The sequence below is a fragment of the Mastacembelus armatus genome, chromosome 8 (assembly GCF_900324485.2).
Source record: "Mastacembelus armatus chromosome 8, fMasArm1.2, whole genome shotgun sequence".
In the NCBI taxonomy this organism is placed as follows: Eukaryota; Metazoa; Chordata; class Actinopteri; order Synbranchiformes; family Mastacembelidae; genus Mastacembelus; species Mastacembelus armatus.
The window spans coordinates 16,457,319-16,480,533 of NC_046640.1; the positions used below are offsets into that span (position 1 = coordinate 16,457,319).

General features: G+C 41.7%; 1 protein-coding gene across 1 annotated transcript; it reads left to right on the forward strand.

Moving 5' to 3' along the window:
• The first annotated feature begins 788 nt into the window (after positions 1-788).
• Positions 789-23,092, forward strand: LOC113141158 (testis-expressed protein 2-like). Its single transcript, XM_026325398.2, has 13 exons — positions 789-1,406; positions 2,286-2,374; positions 11,630-13,388; positions 14,228-14,428; positions 15,030-15,390; positions 16,096-16,385; positions 16,653-16,796; positions 16,952-17,051; positions 18,653-18,773; positions 19,368-19,490; positions 19,776-19,985; positions 20,380-20,500; positions 21,228-23,092. Exons 3-13 carry the CDS (start codon positions 11,655-11,657, stop codon positions 21,399-21,401), a joined length of 3,579 nt encoding a protein of 1,192 aa, XP_026181183.1. The 5' UTR covers positions 789-1,406; positions 2,286-2,374; positions 11,630-11,654; the 3' UTR covers positions 21,402-23,092.
• Positions 23,093-23,215: the final 123 nt, after the last annotated feature.

Consider the following 23,215-nt stretch of genomic DNA (forward strand, 5'->3'; position numbering starts at 1 on the left):
AGTTTGCTTTTTATTCGAGTTACATCTCGTCGACAACAAATTTGAGACAGCACTGTTTAACAAAAGATGTATCTATTAGCAGGTTCACAACATGCTGCCTTCACCACATTGCTGACCTGCTGTCTTTTTTTTCAGCATCACTTTCAACATTCTGCTCATATTGCTCATAAAAAAACACAAAAAGTCTCTCACATTTACTATCTGCTGCTCTTCCTTAAGAGTGTGTTGATACTCAGTTTTAATGTCACATTTAAAACATGTGGGCTATCTAACTGGCCTGAAGTGCTTAGATGTGACCAGAAGGTGGTGCTGCTAAACCACCTTCATGCTGCCCCTGGTGTTCCAGGAAGACAATAACACCAAATGGAGCATTGATGGAGACACAGTGAAGAAAAGGCGTCCGGTACTTTTGAGTTTGACAGTCATTAAACAAACTTTGAACTGTGAATTAAACATCAGCACTTTACAAACCTCTGTAGGTCTTAAGGTGGAATAACAAACAGTCAGTCAGCATTAAACCTGTCCACTAGATGAGTGTGCACAGCAGCCTCTCATATTTCTGACTCTTCTCTGATGCATCGCTCAACATGTGTAGATCGTGATGTGTATTTTAGAGTTTGCAGGTGATGCGGGCTGAAACAGGAAGTGGCTGAGCAAAGAGACGCCTACTCTGAGACTCACGTGGCCGATTCCAGCTGACGCGGATACCTCAGGCCGGTAGGTGGCGGCCTGTCCAAGCAAACCTACAAACGAGACAAGCTGAAATTTGCTCGGATGTAGCAGAAACACCGAGCACCTGGTGGAGCTGATCCAGTGGTACCTGCTTGTTGTAGCTGTATGAAAAATAATTAGCGTTATCTATAAAACAGTCTGAAGGGTTTTTATGTAGCTGCGCTTTGACCTGCTGATCCTTTGTGCGGTCGCTCAGCTGTCGCCCTTAACGGGAGACTGGGTCGTTAACGCAGTTTGTGGAGGGCAGTCCGCGTCTTATAGGCAGACTGCAGCGCCATGACGCAACTCACACTCTCCTGCTGCAACACAATAAAATATGAATCGCCAGACTGCCGGAGATGGGATGCTTCTTTGGTTGTAAATAGAATTTAAATGGTGAGGAGGGGGTGTGGCTCTAAGCATCTCCCATTCACCAAAACACTACACGCACAGAGCTCGTGTGTTTGTGGCGTAAAAGGTGGGGGATCGGATTTGATCCCCGTCGCTGTCTGGACTCTTCGCTGGGCGCTCAGGCCAGCTGGCCAGCCAGCCAGCCCTCGGCAGCCCGCCGCGCTCCTTCCACTCCGGGCTGCAGATAAAAGCGCTCCACGCAGGGACCCTCTTCTCATTACGCAGAGTCTGAGCCTGGATGTGGAGGGAACCAGTGGCCTTCAGATGAAGATGCGATAACCAGGGTAAGATAGATGGAGCTTTTGGTTTTGCATTTTGGTCGGTTTGCTCTGAGTGTCAGCTGTTTGGTCTGTGGAGCTAAAGCGATGAGGACAAAAAGGGCGGATGAGTCGTAGCTTTAAACATTTCAGACCATTTTATTATTAGAGCCACATAAATAACCTACTGTGCTGTTCATCCCTGGTAACGCTCATCGCTGTGGCTGTTTCTATGTTTATGACAAACCTCATGGTGTCAGCTACAGCTGTGTCTGGATGTAATACACAACTGCCATGTGAAACTGAGGTGGGCAGCTGAAGTGAACAGGGGTTACTCAGTCCTATGTTCTCCTTCTGGTTCTTTGTTTAGTAGGAGGCCACAGCATCACAATCATACAAGACACTGATGATTCCCACTTTCATCTCTGTGTCAACCAATGACACCAGTTATGCCTCTTTGGCATATAGCTCACAGTAGGAGTGTCTGCCCAGTGTCCTCATGGGAACTGGTTGGAGCTGCATCATGACTTTATCCAAACCTTCACATTATATCCACAACTTAGATTGATGAGATGAGTGATATGTTTTGTTTTCTGATGTCTGTCTGGCCTTATGTCTGTCTTACTGAAGCTGAATTAGCTTCTTCTAAACACCAAGTTTCATGCAAAACATGCCAGTTAATGTTGTGTATTTTCTTAATGAATGACTTTGGCATCAGCACCAACAGCCCAAAACACCTGATGATCAACAAATAGTTACAGCTGTAAACATCATCTGCAGGAAAGCAACTGAGATGTGGAAGGAGATGGCATTTGTCAAGATGTGTTGAGTAGCAGTGAGATGTTTTGATTCTGTAACGTCCTCATGTTTCTCATTAAACAAATTTCTCTCTGCGTGTTTTTCCAGGCATGTCAGCACCATGATCCGTGGCTCTGCTGTGTGTGTCAGTGCAGGCTGTGTTGCAGGAGGAGATTGAATGCCTCTAAAATCTCAAGGTGGGATGACTTCTCCTTGTGTGTGTGTGTGTGTGTGTGTGTGTGCGTGCGTGTGCGTGTGCGCGCGCGCGTGTGCGTGTGTTGTATGAGTGGTGCTGGAATCGATCCATGGCCTTGAATAACTGTTCCCTCCCTCATTTTTGTGTCTCCTTCATCTTGACATCTCTTACTCAGTCTCAAACCTCATTAACATCTTTTTTTGCCATTCCACATATACACACACACATATATGGCTCAGTGCGAATGCAAAGATGGTGTGTTTGTACACATTCTCACATTTGTGTCTGTTTTTTAACCTGCCTCTGAGTCCAGCACTGAGGTGTGCTTGTAACCAGACAGGGTTTGTGTCAGCAAGTCTAAAGAGAATATTCTTTCTTAAGCTTAATTAGGCAAATTGCTGTGAGAATAAAAGCAAACAGTGGCAGCTGAACCATCTGAGTAAGCCATTGTTTGTGGATAAAAGGGGCTTGATGGCACAGTCTGTCACAAAGTCCTCATTCTGTAACACTGAATCGCCACAGAAAAGCCAAAAATACAATTTGAAGCAAAATAAACAGCCCGTGTCTGAAACTGGGTAAATGGATATGTCTAGGTTAAAACCATTAGTCTGTATTTACGTGTGTGTGCTGCACATTGTGAACCTTTAGGTTCAGTTTCAGTTCACATTTTCTTCAAAGTTAAAATAAATTTAGCATGAAGGTGTCTGGTAAGCCCAGATTCCCAGAACCACTTTGGCTTTTACAGCTTTAAAACAACCACATGGTTCATAAGGTCATTTAGGTAAAAAAAAAAAAAAACCCAGCAACCAGAGTTGTATATCATACATGTATGATGTAATCATAAGTTTATCTACTTGAGCCAGATTAGAGTAAAAGGGTAGCGAGTATCAGCGAGTATTTTTATACTGCTTTGTTTTGTTGAAGCGCACACCGTATATTGAATCTCATAATAGCTGTGCAGACTGAATTGTTTAAAGAGAAGAGTTGTGGAGGAATAGCTGAACTAAACTATGTAGAGAATAGGATTTACAGTGTGTGTTGTTCCTGCTTGACTCAAGTAGGAGCTGTACAACTGTAGCAGCTACGGATTTGAGAAGTAAAGTTTTGTTTGTGTGTTTAGCGAATTGCTCTCAACTTCTGCTTAGAAATATCAACATGAATTTGCAGATGTTGCTGTAGATAGTACCTCACAGCACTTTTATCTCCTAATTTTGTGTTAGACAGATGTTATTAGTTCTTAGCAACTGAATCTAATATTCCCTTTATTCAAAGGCTGAAACCAGGTAAGAATGAAGTCTGAAACATGATAAGATGATGGGTAGGGCACCTAGTGTTAGGACCCACAGGCCTGGCAGGACTGGAGATATTTTTATGTAACTTCTGTCTGGGGTTGCTTTTCATCATTTAAACTTGGTTCCTTAGATTCTGCTTAGAAAACTGTTTTATACTGTAGTGTACTTCAAACCTTCTGGCATCAATTTGGGGAGTTCCCTTTCCTGTTCAACACAACAATGCCTCCAATGCACAAAGAAGTTAGAGTTTTGTGTGGAAGAACTTGACTATGGGCTTCATGTTGCCCTGTCTGCAACCCTTTTTTTGGAAAGCCTACTCTGTTGAAGCAACAGAATAAGGCCCATTGATTCAGTGACCAGCTATTCACCACGATATGAATTTAATAACAACACACTGGCAAGGAACATATTAACTCCACAGCTGAGCTATTCTGTAAGGAATGATTGACAGCAGCAGGAAAAATATGTCATTCACCAGAAGATACATCTGTCTGTGCTCTCCTAAAGAAGGAGAGAGCAGTGGGTGGTGCTTCGCTATATTGTGGTTATCTTGCCAGGCAGGAAGTCGACGTTAGAGAGGAGGAAGTCATTGTTTACTAGATAACACGGAGAGATTTCATCTATACACACAGAATACACACTCGGGATGTACAGACTGCACTCAGCATGCAGGCCAGTTATGTAGTATGTATGAGATGAATGCAGAGCAGTTTAGGTTTAAGAGATACACACATTCAGTTCTTTATCAAATAGGACCACTGTAGTGATATTCTGTATTTTTCATTGTTGATAATTCCCATCTAAAGACCAAAACTGACAATGAATTGATTGCACTAAAAAGGCTATGTGGTCAAAACCTCTGTTTTTCTGTTGTAATTTATTTTGAGTCAGTGCCCCATAACCGTATCTTGCTAGAGCACCAAACATGTATTAAGTGAAGGTCTGAAAGCATTGGGAAACACTGGGAGACAGGCTGATTTCAGTCTTTCAAGGGGCTTTTTTGATCGAGTAACACCAGCCTTATACTTTAAACATGACTGCTATCAGGCAGTTGCAGTCATCCAATATCTGTTAGCCTGTTTGTACTACAGAGGATTCAGATATGATCCATGCTGAGATAATGCCGCTTATCTTATGGGCCTACTCAGAATGTGACACTTGAGACTTCTAGTTAGAGCTTGGATTGGCCCTCTGCTCACTCTACACCCACCCATTCAATTAGTATTCAGCTATATGCTGTTGAGTCTATTCAAATTTTATAGAAAATAAGAGTTTTTCATATTACAGGGGAAGATTCTTTATTTAGCCTTATCTCAAATCACCTGAGGTGCTATTATCAGATTCATGGCTGTTTTGACTTCAGATGGAGAAAAGGAGCTTTTCCGCTGCTCACACTTCACAAGAGTATTGCAGGTTTTGGTATTACTTCTGTCACTGTGTGATCAAAGACATAGAGTTAGATATAGCAAAAATTATATGTTTCCACATGCAGAACTGCCGTTAGAAGCACATCCTTTGTTATTCCATGCAACTAATATACTAATTCTGCTCAGTTTCTGTGCTGATGGCTCTATTGTGTGATACATCACTGTCAAACATGGAGGTGTTCAAATATTTTGAGTTGCTTTCAGTGACCTAGAATCTTCTAATAATGTCGGGCTGGCAGGCAGTACTGATGCTGCAGTCTAGCAGGAAAAGCACTGGGGTAAATACAGCATAAAAGCTCAAATGGGCACAAAGAATTTCTTACCTTGAGGGCTTGCAGCATCTTTACACAGTAATCTGAAAATACTAATGTCAGATATTTTATTTAAGATTGTCTTTTATTTTTTCTTATTAGCCACCCTAGCAACAATTACTGTATTCCCACTCACTCAAGTCTGCAAACCTGTACCACTGAAAGGGTACATGGGCCAACAATTTGTGGTATTTAGAATAGATAAATACATAACATTTTTAATAATAATGTTTGTCTCTAAATACACAGTTGATGTTTTTCTCTTTGTTTCTCCTCCCGTCTCCCTCCATGCATCCATCTCTTCATCATGTAATTGCGTGGATTATGATTAATACCAAACCTTCTGGCTGTTTGCAGGCTGTCAAGCAGCTTTTATACAGATTATAAATGGCTTAATATGTTTAATGCTTTGTGTGTTGGTGTGTGTTTGGTTGGGATTGTGCATTTATCCACCTTTTGATCTTTAAACTGTCAAATCAGGTTAGACAGCTCCAGACATCGATATCTGATTCAAATCCATTATTTATTGAAGTGCATTAAGCCTGTATGGGGTTAATTGTGCAAACAAGTATTATTGAAAATGAGCACGTTTATATTGTGATGTTCAGAGAGAAGACTGAAGTTGGCTGCTGTTACTGTCAGTATTAAGTGTATTGATGTTGACAGCCATCATTAGAGGATATTAATTGATTGGGTGCTCCTTCATCTTTTAGGTTTTCCCCGAAAAAGTTCAGTGATGTACAAGCACATATTTCTGTCTGATTTCCCTCCATCTGAAAAACATTCTGAGATCTGAGGGTTCTTCTTGTGCTTAAACATGTACACATCCTACACACACATACGTGCAGACACACACACAAACACAAACTCTCACTGAGAAATGTTCATTGGGAGTTTTATTTTAATAAACCATCCATAGGCTGCTAGGAAACCAAGGTTATACCGTGATGCAGGAGCTGCCCTGTCAAACAAAAGGATGCAGGAATAAGTACAGAACAAGATGAAAGCTTCACTGTTGGCATGGCAACCATTCCATCATCTGCATAGCAAGGTTTGATGTTTGGATTCTGGGTTACAGAGAGAGAGAGAGAGAGAGAGAGAGAGAGAGAGAGAGAGAGAGAGAGAGAGAGAGAGAGAGAGAGAGAGAGAGAGAGAGAGAGAGAGAGAGAGAGAGAGAGAGAGAGAGAATGAGAGAATGAGAGAATGAGAGAATGAGAACTGGTTTGATCCAGCACAGCTGTAAGTGTTTTTTATCTCCCTGGTTGTTGTTGTTTTGTTTTTTTTCATAGTTTTATTCAGTCTCCGTCTTTTCCTTTCGACAGGGCTACATGATTCAGAGGTGTCATACTCACCATCAAACCGCTAGTGTTTCCTGTGATGCTGCTCCTCAGACTGTCCTCGAGCAGGATTGTGTTGTACTATGTGTACAGAGTGTTTTTAATGTGTGCATTTGAAAGTGTGAGTGCATGTGTGTTGCTGTGCGTGTGTGTTGATATATTATTGGTCTATATTATTGGCCTGTTGCACAAATATATTGTTCTGAGAGGCATGTTGACACATCAGATATTGAGCATCAGACAGTCAGTGTTGCTCGCTGTCAGTATGATGGAGATTCCCTTCTGAAACAGCTACAACAAAACAGTCTGGAAACTGGGACTGTGTTGCTGCATTTTATATTAATCATTCTTATGAAAGGCCAAAGACGGTCAACAATAGAGCTCTGTTTCAGTGTTGATTTTTGCTAACAATAAAAAGGTGTGCTTCAGCTGGGTTTGACTAATGTGATGTATAGTCCACTGACAGGATTTTTAATAAAGTCTTGAGGAAAAATTGCCCACTTATAAATTTTGTTTCACATTACATTGGTGAAAAATGATTCTGGGGTATGATAACATCTTGGGCTCTGGAAAAGTGTTGTCTATTTTTCACAAATTTATAACATTTTATAAACTAAATGAGTATTACAAAAAATAATTGGCAGATCAGTAATGAAAGAAGTTGTCCAGTTATGTCACCTTGTGGTATCGGTCAAAAACAGATACAGCTTTGGAAAGAACAGTTGCTCATGTTACTTTTCCATCTTTTCCTAGAAAGTCAATTATTGCCCTTGAGACTCTTGTCTTTTCCTGTGACTTTCTTTTCTCCATGCACATCTCTTTATTCCTCCATCTGCCTGTCCACCAGTGAGGACTTTAAGTGGCCAGGTCGGTGTTACAGGGCTGACGGCCCCATAGATCTATTTTAAGACCTGCTGTGTGTGTTGCCATCTCATGCTGCCTCATTGTCAGACTCAGGTCAGAGTTTTCTAGCTCACAGTGATAAGTAAAACTTTTTCAAGTGTGTCTTGTCTATTTTCTTGTCATGTCTCTGAGACACAGCCAGAGAAAATCTTACATTCCTCTAATTTCTCCCCATATTTCCAGTCATTTCCTTACATACATGTGCCGTATCTACTTCTATGTGTACAGTATATTTTGTGTTGTAACCTGGGTGCTGGTGATGACTGGGACCTGTGTTCTCTAGAGAGAAATAAAAGGCATGTGATGTGTTTACTTGCTCTCTGCTGTTATGTGACTACCTGTGGCCTGTAGTGTGCTGGAGGACAAAACCACCTATATCTATTTGTTTTAGGTGCTCCCTGCTCATTACCGGACTCCTCCTGTCCTCAGTTTGTGCTTGCATCCTACCCATCCAGGCAGTTATATATATCATGTGACTAAGGAGCTAATTTCTTCTGTATACGTGTGTGCGCACTTGTTAGTGAGAGAACTCAAGCTTGTATGTATATGTGTGTCTTGCGGCTGTTAGTGACAATTGACTGCTCCGTCAGCCTCTCTTTCTCTGTGCATCCTGTGTTCATCTCCAATCTCTGTGTCTCATCTGATCTATCTTCCAGCTGTCACCCTCCCCTTTTAAAGCCTGGCTGACTTGTTTCTTTCTTGACTTGCTTTCCGTTTTCCTCCTGAACCATTTTTCACACAGTCATCAGCTAACCATGGTCCTGACGCCAGCCTTCATTTCTTCATTTCTTAACAACCTTCAGATGAGGTCATGTCAAGTGTGTCCTTGATACCTGCTGATGCATCCGATCACATCAGTCTGATATTACTTAAGGAGAAGTGTTCAGTAGTTTTGGATTTTCAACCAGTGCCATGGATGTCAAGGATGTACAGGAACACTGACAAGGTTCTGGCACAGATAAGTGAAGGCTGCAGTTGATAAACTTGTGAAGATTACAGTTAAACAAATGCAAGTAAAAATCTGCTACATCTACATGAAATACATCATGATGCAAATAATCCTTTTGTAACGATGGTTCACTCATCCCACATCATCTGTTGTGCAAGGCTGTTGAAGTTACTGTTGAGTCATTGTCGTTCCTCTCAAATACAGACAGATCTTAATGTATAAAATTACATTAAGATCTGACATAGGAGTCAATGTACCTTGATTTATTTTTCCATTTCCATGCAAGTGTTGGCTTTAACCCTCTCATCTAATCACCAAAATGAGAATAAACCTATTTGACAAATGTCAAACCCTTCGAACATCTGGAACATCTAAATTTGAAAATGTGCCCTGCTCCCTGGTGTTGTGTCACTCTGCTGTAAAGACAATGATTCTTCAGTAATAAGGAACACACATATTACACTCGCCCCTCTCACTCCACATGCCACCTCAGGACATGATATGTGTCAGGGTGTGTGACAGTCCAGAATCATCTACACATCAACCTTCAACGAGTGCTGCAGGTCTTCCCCCTCTCTCTGCCTCTGTCCTCCTGCTTCCTTTTTACCTCTCTATGATCCACTGAGAATAAAGGCAAAAACGCTCCCCCAAAAAGAAGTAGGCTACTTTTGGCTGCTAATTTAAGTAAATTGGTAGTTTTCAGTGGTTCATTAAGCTAGAAGACGAAAGACGTAATATTCTAAAGGCAGCATTCAACTGTTGTGAATAGTCTCCATGTCTCTTTCAGTGCCCACTCTGCACCACCCTCCTCTTCACCACTCCTAATGTTTTCTCCTTCTGTGTCCAGTTACAAGGACACAAGTAAATTTTAATGGCATTTCAAGCGGAGGCAGGATGTTGGGGTGTGGCGTAATATGTGGAAGGAATTTTAGACTGTGGATGAGGAAATTCATCCATTAATGTAGGACTGTACAGTTTTCTGTGCATTTTCTCTGCTCTTTCCCTGTGTTACTTTCCTCTCATCATTATAATCTTATTATTTAAAATCTTCCTGCTTTTAACCTCCCTTTCCTCTTCTCTCATGCTAACTTTAGCTGATTATATTCACAACTGATTTGGTGAAAGAAAGATTTCACAGGTTAATTGGTTATTAAAATTGTTGCAGGTTTTTTGCTTTTTTTAAAATTAAATTGACAAATCATTGCAGCTCTACAGATTTATTAATTGGGATAAGTCATGTATGATGCTGCATCTCTTCTGTCTTTTGGCAGCATCTTCTTATAACCTGACTCCATGAAAAGAAAATTGGAACCATCTTTCTCTGCTCACCCTGTCAACCTCCACTATGTTTTAATTTGTCCTTCAAGCTCTGATGACAACTAGTTCCCTCTCTATGGCTCCTTCTCCACACTCATTTGTCTCCTCCCTCCTCTCTCCTCTGCATCACTTTCTCTCACCTCTGTCACCCTCCCCATTTCTCTTGCCGTCCTTGCTATTCTGCTGTCTTTAGGTGAATTCAACTTTAAAAGCACATTTCTGAAAAGGTTGTCTGCAGCCACTACAGACCCCTTTGGCTCTGCATCTTTCTTCTTTTTGTACAGTTTTGTACAGTCTCTGGAGATACAGTGCCAATTGGTGAAAGTAATTTTTTTGTTTGTTTTTGTTTTGTTTTGTTTTTCTCCAGAAATGCAGACACTCAAAATAAGACAGACAAGCTAAGAACACTGAGTGTGCAAACAGGATGTTTGTGTGCTAAACGAGTTTGGCAGACTCTATGAGATGTGGAAGAATTATCAGGCAGAATAACAACATGAGGCCTCATTGATGATGGAGGAGTCTGGTTTTGACTGTACAATGAGCATCTTGTTGCTGTGATCGTTGGAGCTGAACAGATACTTTGTTGTGTGATTATGGCCTGCATGTTGTTAGGCTTTTGTGCATGAAGGAGGGATTATTATATTTATGTATATGTTTATCTTTTTGACAGTCTGGTAAAACATAATATCTGAATATCACATGCAACAAATTAAACACAGACACAAATGGTCAGTATCTCTGTGCTTATTATGCTATGCTATTATTAGTGCACACAAGTTCTCAAACTATATTCACCACAGCAACTTAAAGCTACAGTAATTCTTTTTGTGTACTTATGTAAGGTTTATCGTCAGGATACCAAGTTACCTTCATGTCCACATACTGTTCTTTGCATCATTCAGCTCCATTTTTGTTTTGTAGTCCACAACTGTCTTGGCTCAGCCTCACTGCTCTCAAAAGCTCCTCTGATAAACTGATTCAGCTGGAGAACAATGTTAGTGAGTAGCAGGTGAATAGAGCAGAGTTGATAGAGACCAAAAGTGTGGCAGAATGAAATGTATGGATGTCGAACCTTATATCTGCTAATTAAACTCTGGCTGAATGTTAAAGCTGTATCTTCTGCATGTGAAAATAAGCCCCTATTTGTGAACGCTCTATCAATGGTATAAGATGATGATATGTTATATAATCAGTAATCTTATTATCACCCAATAATAATGATTTTCTAATCACTGACCAGTTATAATAGCAGCCTTTCTCTTTCACCACCTCACAGTATGTAGTCAGCTGCCTCCTGCAGAGGATGGAGTTAACAGCTGCAATGTAGATGGCCCAACGTCTTCTCAAGGCTTCCATGTTCTCAAGTAAACCATTAATCATGTTGTCATAGTGGATGTGAGTGAGTGATTGGGTGCGTGACCGTCTGTGGAAAAGACAAGGAAAGGCCAGACCTTAGAGTGACTTAGTCCGTCAGCTACACTATTGCATAATGAAGGCTAATGGATCTGGGAGCATGGACGTACCTGTCCAGTCTTCTTGTGTTGGAAAAAGAGGGCTGTGATGCTGTTCTCTTCTATCCTATGTGCTGTGTGTGTACGTGCATGCACTACATTTTCTCTGTGTCTAATGTATCCTTCCTAACACTGATCTTTCATACTAAGGATTTATTCTTTCTGTTGTTATTAACAGTGTAATGTTTCTGTCTCTGTCTGTCTCACAGGCAGTGTGCCCTGTGCAGGGTGGTGATGAGCAGTCAGGGCAGCAGCGGCAGGGGAAGTGGCCAGAATGCTGACACTCCTCCCCCTCGTCACGCCCCAGGTCCTAAACTGCAGGTGCAGCGCTCCCTCTCCCGTGACACCATCACCATCCATTTCTCTGCTCTGGGGAAGGAGGAGGATGATGAAGAAGAGGAGCTTTATGGGGTACCTGCTGGAGATAAATCTGAGCTGGATGTTGCCAGAGTGCTTCAAGGTCAAGAAGTTTCAGGTGTTGATGACCAGTCTATCACCACAGGCTTGGAGGCAAAAGAGGAGTTGCTATTTGAATCCACAGGTCTGGAGGCATCCACTGGACCTGCTGTGCTCCCTGTTTCATCGGCCATCCTGTCTGTGCAACCCTCAGACCCTCATTCACAAACACCTTCTACAGGCATGACTTTTACAACCACCCACTCTCACCTAAACTCCTCCCCACCTTCCAGCTCCTCCTGGTCCACTGACAAACCCGCAGCTCCTCCTTCTATAAGCGCCGGCTCCTCCTCCCCTTGCAGGTCTGTAGCACTGTCATCCTCTAAGCCATTTCTCAGCCTGGTCAGGTCTTTGTCCAATGAGGTTGCGTCTCGAGAATCCGCACCTGCACCTGCCACTGTCGCACCACCCCCTGCACGCCACAGGCACTTAATGAAATCTTTTGTCAAGTCTTTGTCCACGGACACCTCAAAGGCCGAACATCAGGAAGGGCCTTCTCATCATCTTAATCAACAGCAGCAACACACACAGTCATCGCATCGACCTCCACCTCGCAACATGCAGCTCTTCAAGCAGTTCTCTCAGCCTCGCTTATCCTCCAGCCCCATCATTGTCACTCAAGCAGGTGGAGACTCCAAAACAGCCCCTTCTTCCCCCATCATGTCCCCAGATGGTAGGTCTTTCTTTAAGGTCCAAGAGGTGGAAGCCAAGATAGAAGACACCAAGCGGCGCCTGTCAGAAGTGATGTCAGACCCTCTACAGCTTTTTAGTAAGATCATGGGTGATGAATCTACTGTGGGAGCTATTGGAAGTGGCACTCATCGTGCAAAATCACTGTCCGCCAGTGCATCAGAGCTCAGTGGAGTGACAGCGGTAAATGGACACGCAGAAGGTAGCAGCTACAGCATCAAAGAAGAGGACGGAGCAGAAGGGGAAGAAGATGAAGAAACCCCCACAGGCAAGGCCCCTGACTCTGTTTTTTTCCCCTTCCCTTCAGTGGCTCCAGGCCCTGCTCCTTCCCAGGCCTCGTCATCCAGTTTCCACAAGTCTCCTTCTCTCACGCTAGGCCGCTGCTCAATGTCAGCCCTGGTAGCTCGACAAGAGGATGAAGACTTTTGTGAATTATACAGTGAAGACTTTGAGTTGTGTACTGATACAGAGACACCAGATGGGGACCGCTCTGGATCCCGGCGGCCCCATGTCAGTACCACTGGCTTGTGTAGTGAACTTGATACAGAGGAAGAGGAGAAACTGGAGGAGGAAGAGGAGAAGACTGTGCCTGTGGTTGGACTCATCTTCTTAACACAGTTGGTGTACTGGTATTTGGTTGTTCCTGTGCCACCCTCTGTATGCGCAGTGGTGCATGGGATAGTAGCTGGATTCATGTTGGCCTTGCTGGTCCTTTGGCTGTCCTCCCCTCGACGCTCTGCGTCAGGGACAAGAGGAGGGACGCGAAGGATAGAGCACTGGAATGTACCTCAGTTGGATATTAAAGAACCAGGAATATTTAAGGTGAGACAAATGACAACATGCCATATTGCCACATACCTTCAAAATGTTTTCCATAGTTTATTGTAGACTTTTTCTCAAAGATATTGAAGTTTTTATTGGGTGTTTTGAAAATCTCCTGTTGTTCCAGTTGAATTAACAAGGAAATGAGATGGTAGGAGTTTAGATGATAAGTAAACTATACAGCCACATGGGGACCAATAGCAACATACCAGTGTTATATTACACTTGTTTCTTCAGTGACAGCTACAATTTCTTTTAAACCAAATAGATCAGAATGACAACAGCACAGTAAAACCTCAGTAAACCTCACTTGGTACTGCATGAACTCCTGGAGAAAACAAGGGTTTAGCAGTTTGAGGGAGTTATGTAAGCTTCTGTTCTTGTGTGTGTTTGTGTGTGCGTGCACCTTTGTGGGTTCCACGCTGTTGCACAGGAGAACATTATGGTTAGAGGCCACCGCTGTTCCTAAAGAGGAGCTCTGCCATTGTACAGACTGTGATACATGGTCATGGATAAACTTTCCTCCACTGCACCACTTTGTCTTTTATATGAAATCTAATATGGATGAGAAATGTTATATCGGACTGGCACTCTTAAAGAGACTTTAGATTTTAAATTAATTATAGCAGAATTTGAGAAAATACTCTGTTTGTTGAACAGTGGGTAGACAAAATTGTTGTATTAAAGGCAAATGGACTTTCTACGAAAACATTAAATATAATCAACAATAAAAACAATGCAATTCTTTTGTGCTAAATCCTATGTGTGTGTGTGGTGTGACAGTAGATTCTGGGTCAATATCAATGTAATCCCCCTTCTCCCCACCCCACTTCTCTCAGGGCTGGATGAATGAGATCTACAGTTACGACCCAGAGATGTACCACGCCACCCTGACCCACTCTGTTTACGTCCGTCTAGAGGGCTCCGTCTTGCGTCTGTCCAAGCCCAACCGGAACATCTCCCGCCGTGCCACACACAACGAGCCTAAACCTGAAGTCACCTACATCAGCCAGAAGATCTATGACCTGGCTGACAGCAAGGTGTGTGTGCTTCTTGGTGTATGTTGATCATGCAAAATCAAAGACACATGCTGAAATGTCACCATGGTTTTGAAATTTGACCTTGTGTATGAGGAAGAAGCAAAGAAGTAGGGGCATTATAATATGTTAAGTATGTATGTCTCTGTTGGCTTCTCTGTGCTTTTGTGTATTTGACTATGATTTTACTGGTAGTGACATCAAGCACATGTCCCCTCATATTTGCCTTTGCCTGAGTGCATGCTTGCTAATAGGTCATTGACAAAGCTATTCATTTTCAGACTGACATGCTGTATGTAAACATGGAGTGAATATTGCAGGTCACTGACTCTGTACACACAGCTGTGTGTCTTGTATATATTGTGCTGACTGGATTTTTAAATATGAAGGCAGGGCAGAAAGAAGATATTTTTCCTGTCATTATGTTTTTCTAATGTGTTGGTTACCTACATTTTTTTGTTTTTCAGAAAAAAAATCTTTTCAGTTCATCTTTTCAGTTCACCTTTGTCTTATTTTCAATATTGGCATTTTACAACAACAAACTACTTTAACATCATCATCTTCATGAGACTGATCATGTGAATTATGTGTATTTTCTGCATAGATTTACCTGATGCCCCAGAGTCTGGCTAGGAAGAGAGTTTGGAACAAGAAGTATCCCATTTGCATTGAGCTGGCCAAGCAGGAGGACTTTATGTCCAAAGCTCAGGGAGAGAGACCTGAACCTGGGGAGGAGAAATTGCCAGGGCTGGCTGAGAAAGAACGAACAGACAAGGGTGACAAACCAGACGTATCAGGATCAGCAGAGGAAACCAAAAGACCATTTTCTGGAGGAGGGGATCTGACAATCTACCTGTTTGGGAGGACTGGTCGGGAAAAGGAAGAGTGGTTCCGGAGATTTCTACTAGCATCCCGAATGAAGTCAGATGGGAGAGGTGGAAATTTACCTGGCATCTGCAAGAGTGGTGAGTTTCAGACTGAGTTACATACAGTATCACACTCCAAGGTGCATGGAGTTCATGTGCATTATATGGATTTATCTGTCCAGACACATGCTGCATTTGTACAGACACACATCCCTCCCCATAGTCAGAACTGCCATTTTCTTGAGAGCATAACTGCACAGACATCAGATTTGTGCATAAACCCCAGCTTAGGGACTGCCAATCCCCTCAAGTCAGTGAATGGGTGTGTGTGAATGGGTCAGCAGGATTACATGCAAAGAGAAGCAGCATATTATGGCATTGCTCTCCACTCTGGGGTATAAGCCTGCACGTATAAAGCCCAATTCAAAGGGAAACACTAGTACTGTGTATGCTGAGTGATAGAAGCAGTGCAGGGTGAACAGGATTACTGGAAGATTACTTAAATATCAAGCTGTTATATGGATACACATAAGACATTAAAAATGACTATGTCATCCTCTTTCTACAAAGAGGGTGTAGTATGTGATACAGTGTAAAGCATGCAGATTTAGTGTTGCAGTATGTTGTGAGGAATGAATATAGAACAGATGCTAACTCAACACAAACTGCTGAGTTTGCATTATATATATTGAATATGATGCATTGATTGGAATCACTAAAATGTTGTTGATGCATAGTTGTATCACATTAATCTCTCCTTACTCCTCTCATCCTGTCCATCACCTCCACCCCTTCCACTTTTAGCCTTCTTGCCCTCCCACAGCCGCAGCAGCAGCACCCAGTCTGGCGGAGGCCTAGAGGCTGACAGCAGGAGTAGCAGCCGGGGAAGTCTGGAGGAGCTCTCCCAGTCTCGTCACAGAGAGACATTCTCTGCTTTGTCCTGTGGCTCTACAGTTGGAATGAAGCAAAAGATGCTGTTGGACTATAATGTCTATATGGCAAAATACGTCAACCCCCATGCACTACAGAGAAGCCCAACTGCTATTGACAGCCCTGGGCACAGCCCTGAGAGCAGCCCCAAAACTACAAGAAAGGTATAAGGCAGAGACATGAAAGGCTTTTAGTTTTTACTTTACCTTTACCTTTAATTTTGTGGTCCTTTTGGTAAGAATAGGATGTGTGTCATCTAGATCAAAAGGTGCCTAACAGCAAATAGTAAGTACTATGGCCACAGGTTAATCCAGCCAGGGAAAATGGACAAAACCTACAGTGAACCCAAGTTTCATATAGCCTGTTTTTGTTCCTGTTCTAAACAAATTGTATGTCAAGAAAATGACAGTAGCTTTATGTGTCTCCTTCAGTTACGCAGAAGTTCAGAAGAAACCATGGAGCCAGAGGCATGGGTCAATGCTTTTCTGGGAAGAATATTCTGGGATTTTCTGGGAGAGAAGTACTGGGCCAATGTTGTGTCTAAAAAGATCCAAATGAAGCTCAGTAAAATTAGGGTATATACATACATATATACATATACATTATAACAAATCAGAGGAATCCTCTTCATTGTTCCAGTGTGACAAGACATAATTTTATGTCTCTGTACTCACAACTGTTCAAACTTGTTTCTAAGTCTGAATTTCTTTAATGGCCTTCTGTGTTTCAGCTGCCATATGTTATGAACGAGCTGACTTTGACAGAGCTAGACATGGGCTTCTCTATCCCTAAGATCCTCCATGCCTCCAAACCCTCGGTGGACCATCAAGGTAAGAACAGAAACTACTCTTGTATGTCATGCTTTTCACAGGGTGGTCTGCATCAATAGAGTTTTAGCATTTTTCAGCCATCACTCGTCTTCTAGTTCATTCACGCTCCTCCATCCTTCATTGTAACCTAGACTATCATCACTTCTCCCTCTTCCTGCTCTGTCACAGTAGTCAGGCATGCTCTCACTTTCCTTTGCCTTCAACTCTATTCATTTCCTTATTTTACCTTTTCTAGCAAATCTCATTTTTGCCCAAGCTTTGCACCTCCTCTCTCTGGAATAACCTCCCCAGCTCTCTTTTCCTCTCTCCTCTGGAGCCTAGGCCCCTTCGCATGCATTAGTTTACAGTAATTAAACTTCACATCTTGGGTCTCCCTCATCCATTACTCAGAGAACAGGCTAGCTTTACAGAGATGTGAGGCATATTAATTCCTACTGCGACTGGATTGGGGAGAGAATGAAGGAAGAGGAGTTTTAGAAGGAAAACGAGGGAACAGGTCGTGGAAGGTGTGATTCATTTGTTTGCTAAATTGCCATGGATGCATTAAGCCGGTTGCCATATTTATATTGTTCTGATATCCAGTTTTTAAGATTTTTTAAGATTGTTCAATCTACTTTCATTTTATAGATCCAAGAATGTTGACAAGGTTATACCTATTGCTATTTTAGTTTTAGGGCCTAGGAGTCCTGAGTCATTCTCCTCTTCTTCTCCTCTTCGCTATATTTCCAGGGCTGAACCTGCCCTGCTCATTAATGTGTTCTGTCTATACACACATATATATAACTCAGCATTATCAGTTGATCCCAGCAAATAATTAGTCCTGAGGGATGGGTATCTCCAGCATCTCTAGAACCACTGCTCTGTCAACCTTGTTGAATAACTGCTTAGATACTTCATTTCATATGTTGATATTTCCTTGATATCATTATGAAATATGAATATCATTGCCAAATTATATCACCGCCCATCTATCAGACAAGCCCTTTAACAAAAAACGTCAGCCATGGTGATTTGATGGTAATTCTTTATGTAATTGGTAGAGCTCTGCTGACCCCTCCAAAATGAATTCTCCAGATCGTCTCACCCTCCTGTGTGTCTTGTTCTAGACAGTGAGAACTGTCAAACATCATCTGACTTAATGCTTCACTCCATTTTTCCACTATTGCCACATACATACAAATCAATGAGCATTTCTGGAACATGAATAGGAAGAAGGAATAAAGCAGATAAATAATAACCAAGAATTATTAGTGATTGAGGTTAGAATTCATTTACAAAACAGCAGGGGTGTCGAAATCTGAAGAAATCTCCCGTGGCTTCCTGAGAACTGTGATGCGTAAACAGGAAGTAGCTTGATAAAGTCAGCCAATAAAACGGCACTGCTGGCCTAGCTGACCTTTTCAATGTTTATTAGAGAATAGGTCTTCTTCCTGGCAGCTTTGCAGGTGTTTTTCAGTAATTACTCACTAGGAAGGAAATTCATGTTTATGCACAGAAAAAGCTTGTTGTTTGTGCTGCTTAGGATGTTGGAGATATGAAACATGCATGATTTTGTCATTATTTCTGCATGTGTATGTGTTTCTTTCTTATTTTTGGTCCAGGTCTTTGGTTTGATCTGGAGGTTTCCTACATGGGCTCCTTCCTCATGACATTAGAGACCAAGATGAACCTAGCCCGTCTAGGGAAGGAAGGCGAGGGGCTCGGGGAGCATGGGAAAGAATGGTGAGGCTTTCAGTTACACTCAACAATTCTTTTAAGTTTATAATGAAGATTATGAAACAGTGTCAGATTTTTTTAAATGCCTTACAGATTTTTGACAGTAATCCTTCACAGCTTGTCCTTACTCCTCAGTGTCTGTATTACTGTATATTCTCAGTGACAGGCCTAAATTAAAATGTTTGATTTACTATTTTCAATAAACAAAACAGCTCTGAGCTGGATGTTAATTGGGTAGATTTTCTTTTAGAGCTATATTAGATGTCACATCTGTTTTTTTCACAATTCCTCCCCTTTTTCTGTTGGCTCTTCCTCCTTCTCTTCATATACTAATCCTCTCTCTGGACGCTTACCACTGTGGATTTGTCCAATGCCTGGTGAGTCTGCGAATAGATGCCCACAGATGCCTGTCGCTGAACAATGCATTTTGCTCTGGATTATATTTTATGTTCTTGAGTGAATCAGTGGAGATTAATTTCCTGTGATTTAGACCAGTAGGGATACATTTAGTAGGAATTAGTTTACATTGTTAATGCTTCTGCCCAAAGCCATTAAGTGTGGCTTTGTAATAATAAACGTGTCTTTATATGTGTTTAACAGGCCCAGGCCACGGACATACTGTCTGGCTGACAGTGATGAAGAATCGTCTAGTGCTGGATCATCAGATGAGGAGGATCCTCCAGAACTCCTCAGTGACAAACCTATTCTGCCCGGAGGCGAAGGGTCAGCAAATGTCTCTTTTCAACATCAGCACATATTTGAATTGAAAATGGGCTTGAAGAGATTGACACTGAGGTTTTGAAGTAGAATGTACTGCCCTTCCAGTCCATCCACCCACCTATCCACCCACCTAGGCCCACATGTTTGAAGGCTTACTGCTTATTTAATGTAACACCTGGTTCTCCATTGTGGGTGCTGAGTAGCAAGCGATGCTGTTATGAATAAATTATGAACCTGACTCACTCATTGCCTCCCCTCCTCTTCCGTTTCCATCCTCTCCTCACGTAGCTATGTGGGAGGCCACAGGCCCAGTAAGATCATGCGCTTTGTGGACAAGATAGCCAAGTCGAAGTACTTCCAGAAAGCCACAGAGACAGAATTCATTAAGAAAAAGATGGAGGAGGTGTCCAACACTCCCTTGCTGCTCACCGTGGAGGTGCAAGAGTGTCGTGGGACGCTCGCTGTTAACATCCCACCTCCCCCAACGGACAGGATATGGTATGTTCACTTCTAGGGAAGAGTACATTGAAGACTGTAGGATAAAATCTGTGTATGTATAGGGATCCTGGTTTGACAATATGTCACTGCACCCTCTGCTGGGCAAGTTCAGCCAATGAAAGAATTCAAGGACATGATAAAATTGTTTAATCACCAGTGAACTAAATATACTTAACATTTAAGAAAATGAGGGCACAAAGGTATGTGTTCTCATTAAAGTTAAATGAAAGATGCTTTAATACACATTATGTGCTTAACAAGATTCATTAAGATTCATATCTTAGTAAGAATATTACCATCTACAGCATGTACAGCAGTGGCTATCAATGAATTGAATAAGGATAGTATGGAATTACATCAATTTTTACTGTGGACGTTTTCTCTTGACTTTCAGGTATGGTTTCCGTAGTCCGCCCCACCTGGAGCTGAAAGCACGGCCTAAACTGGGTGAGAGGGAGGTCACTCTTGTTCATGTGACTGATTGGATTGAGAAGAAACTGGATCAAGAGTTTCAGGTATACACAGAAAAAAAACACAAAGCTATGCAGGTTGATGTTTAGTCATAAATACAATCTATTTGCATTGCTAATATAGTTGGTAGGAATGGTTTGGAAACTTCAGGTTGCCCTGAGTGAGACTGAAAGTTCACACAATGACAAAGGGAATGTCTCCCCAGTTGCTTTAGACTGACAAACTAGGCTATAAAAGAGGACTTTTGGATTCATTTATAGCTTCCTACTTACATGCACTTCACAGCAGGGTGCCTGTGCCTGTCCCACCCCCCATATATAGCTAAAGTAATGATATGCCTGCTTCTAGATAACTGCTCTGCAAACCGCTGCATCAAAGTGCCTCTGTCAGGTCGACCACACATCCACATTTTTCTCAGTTTGACTCTGATGGTTATTATTATGTACTACTCCCTTCAACAATGCCTCTAGCAAAATACAGTGCTGGAGCGCATACTGTTGTGAGTGAGTGTACACATCTGGCTTTCAGCAATGCCAAACTCAAGCCACACTGGTTTCCAGACATAACAGTGCAGATTTGGATGAAGGGGGGGATGATATATTTCAGATCCAAATTCTCATGCCACTGTTTTCCATGTTTTAAATTACAGGCAGTAGTTAGCTCCAGTATGTCCTCACAATAGCCTTTGAATAGGCATATTACAGTGTCCTCTTCCTCCTATTGTTTCACTGAAGTTACTTTGCTTTTTACTTTTCTTGTTTCCTCTCACAGAAAATATTTGTGATGCCAAACATGGATGACATATGGCTACCCATTATGCACTCTGCAATGGACACACGTTCAAATGCCAACTATGTTACTATGACAAATGATGCCTTGAAGGACCCAGAACCCGAGGAGTCTGAGGTCACTGATGTGAAGACTGCTGGTCAAAGTATAAACTGACAGACATTTTTTCACCTTGGCAATATGACGAGACCCCATCCCCTTTAGAAACTGCAGAAATGGGCCAACTCTCCAATATGTTTACCCATATCCCAGTCCCATTGTTGCCCATGTCTGCTGCCACTGATGAAGTGCACTCACAGAACATGATGTGCTGATGAGCTCGTAATCATTTCTGGCCACTAAAAGCAGGAGAATGGAAAAGAATAGTGACTCATAGATTATCATCCAATCACACACTTTTATTTGTGTGACATCAAACGTTATGATTCATTCTCTGATGAAATACAAATTATGGGGCATGTTTGGACTCTCGAACAAATAGCCATCTGATTCAACCAGAAGAACCATAATACCTGTGATGTACAGCTGCACCAAACATAATTGTTAATTTCTTGTGAGACATTTCAGATCGAGCCTTTACTGTTGCTATAACTATACAAGAAACTTGATAAGTGTGTATGTCTGAGTGAGGGAAGAATCCTAAAAAATGATTTGAAGATGATTTTGCTGAAAGCCCCTACATCTATTAGTACACCTTTCACAGGGACATCAAAACTCATATATCACCCATCCACACTGCTGCCGGTGCCAGCTGCCTGGCACGTATATGCAAACAGATCAATGGCACTGTGTCCAACGAAGTTGACAGGTCAGTTACATCCGCTACGGACACTATAAAGACATACAGCCTGTGTGCTTTTAACTATGTGGTAGGGATTAGTGCCAATACTGACTTCAGAGGGTGAATTAATATATATCTGCAGACAGAGCAGCTAAACATTTCCTAGGTTCGATGAATGTATAAATAGGAATGCAGCTCCCTGACTGTACAAGGAATAGCTCATTCACTGACAACGTGCGCTTCTGTGCAACATGCTTCAACTTCTTTTCATGTGCAAAAGTAATAACTTCATGTTTTTTTTCTTGCCAAAGCAATCTATAAAACCAGTTTGAAGGACACTGTGCGAGGTAAGCAAATAAGCAATTTGGTTAATTATCCTGTGTTCCAATTGATGCCACTCCAGCAATGTGCAGCTGAAGTTTGGATGTTTGTAGTTGGAAATTCATTGCAGGGAGTGATTTTTTTTTTTTTTTTTTTTCTTTTAATTTTGTTCTGAGGAGGCAACAGGAAGAGCTGAAGCCCTTTCATGAACAGTGACACATAAACATATATGTATGTGAAAAGAGTGGGGAATATACCCACTTTTTGTTTTGTTTGAACAAATGACATGCCGGATATTAGCCATATAATTTAATGCTGTCAGCTTAGGAATATTTGTTTTATTTTAAATTATTTATTGATTTGCTGTATTTACTGTACTGTATATATTAAAAAGGAATAACAATGAACAGAACAGCAAATTTGTAATCTGCCAAGTCAACTGGCTGCTTTGCAGGTGACTTTTATTTGACATATTTTGTGTTCGTATATGTGTGTCGGCAAAGTGTATGAGGCAGAAAGTGCCTTTAAAATAAAACATTCCTTCATAGCGAGCCACCACATTTGTTGCATCAGTTGACAATAGAAAAAAAATGTCGTCGTGCCATTACTTGTCTGACAAGACATGCCCTTTGTTTTCACAAAGTTGTGTTGTTCCTTTGCACAGTGATGAAAATATCAAACATTGCTGTTGTGTTCAGTGATGTCACAGAATGTTATGATTCTGATCATTGTGGATCAATAAAACCTTTTGCTTGAAAAAATTAAGGCATTTTAGATATTTGTATACCTCCAACTTATCAGTTCATCTGCACATTTTTTCCAATTTATTTAAAAAAAAAGGATAAAATATTTTAAAATAAACTGTCAT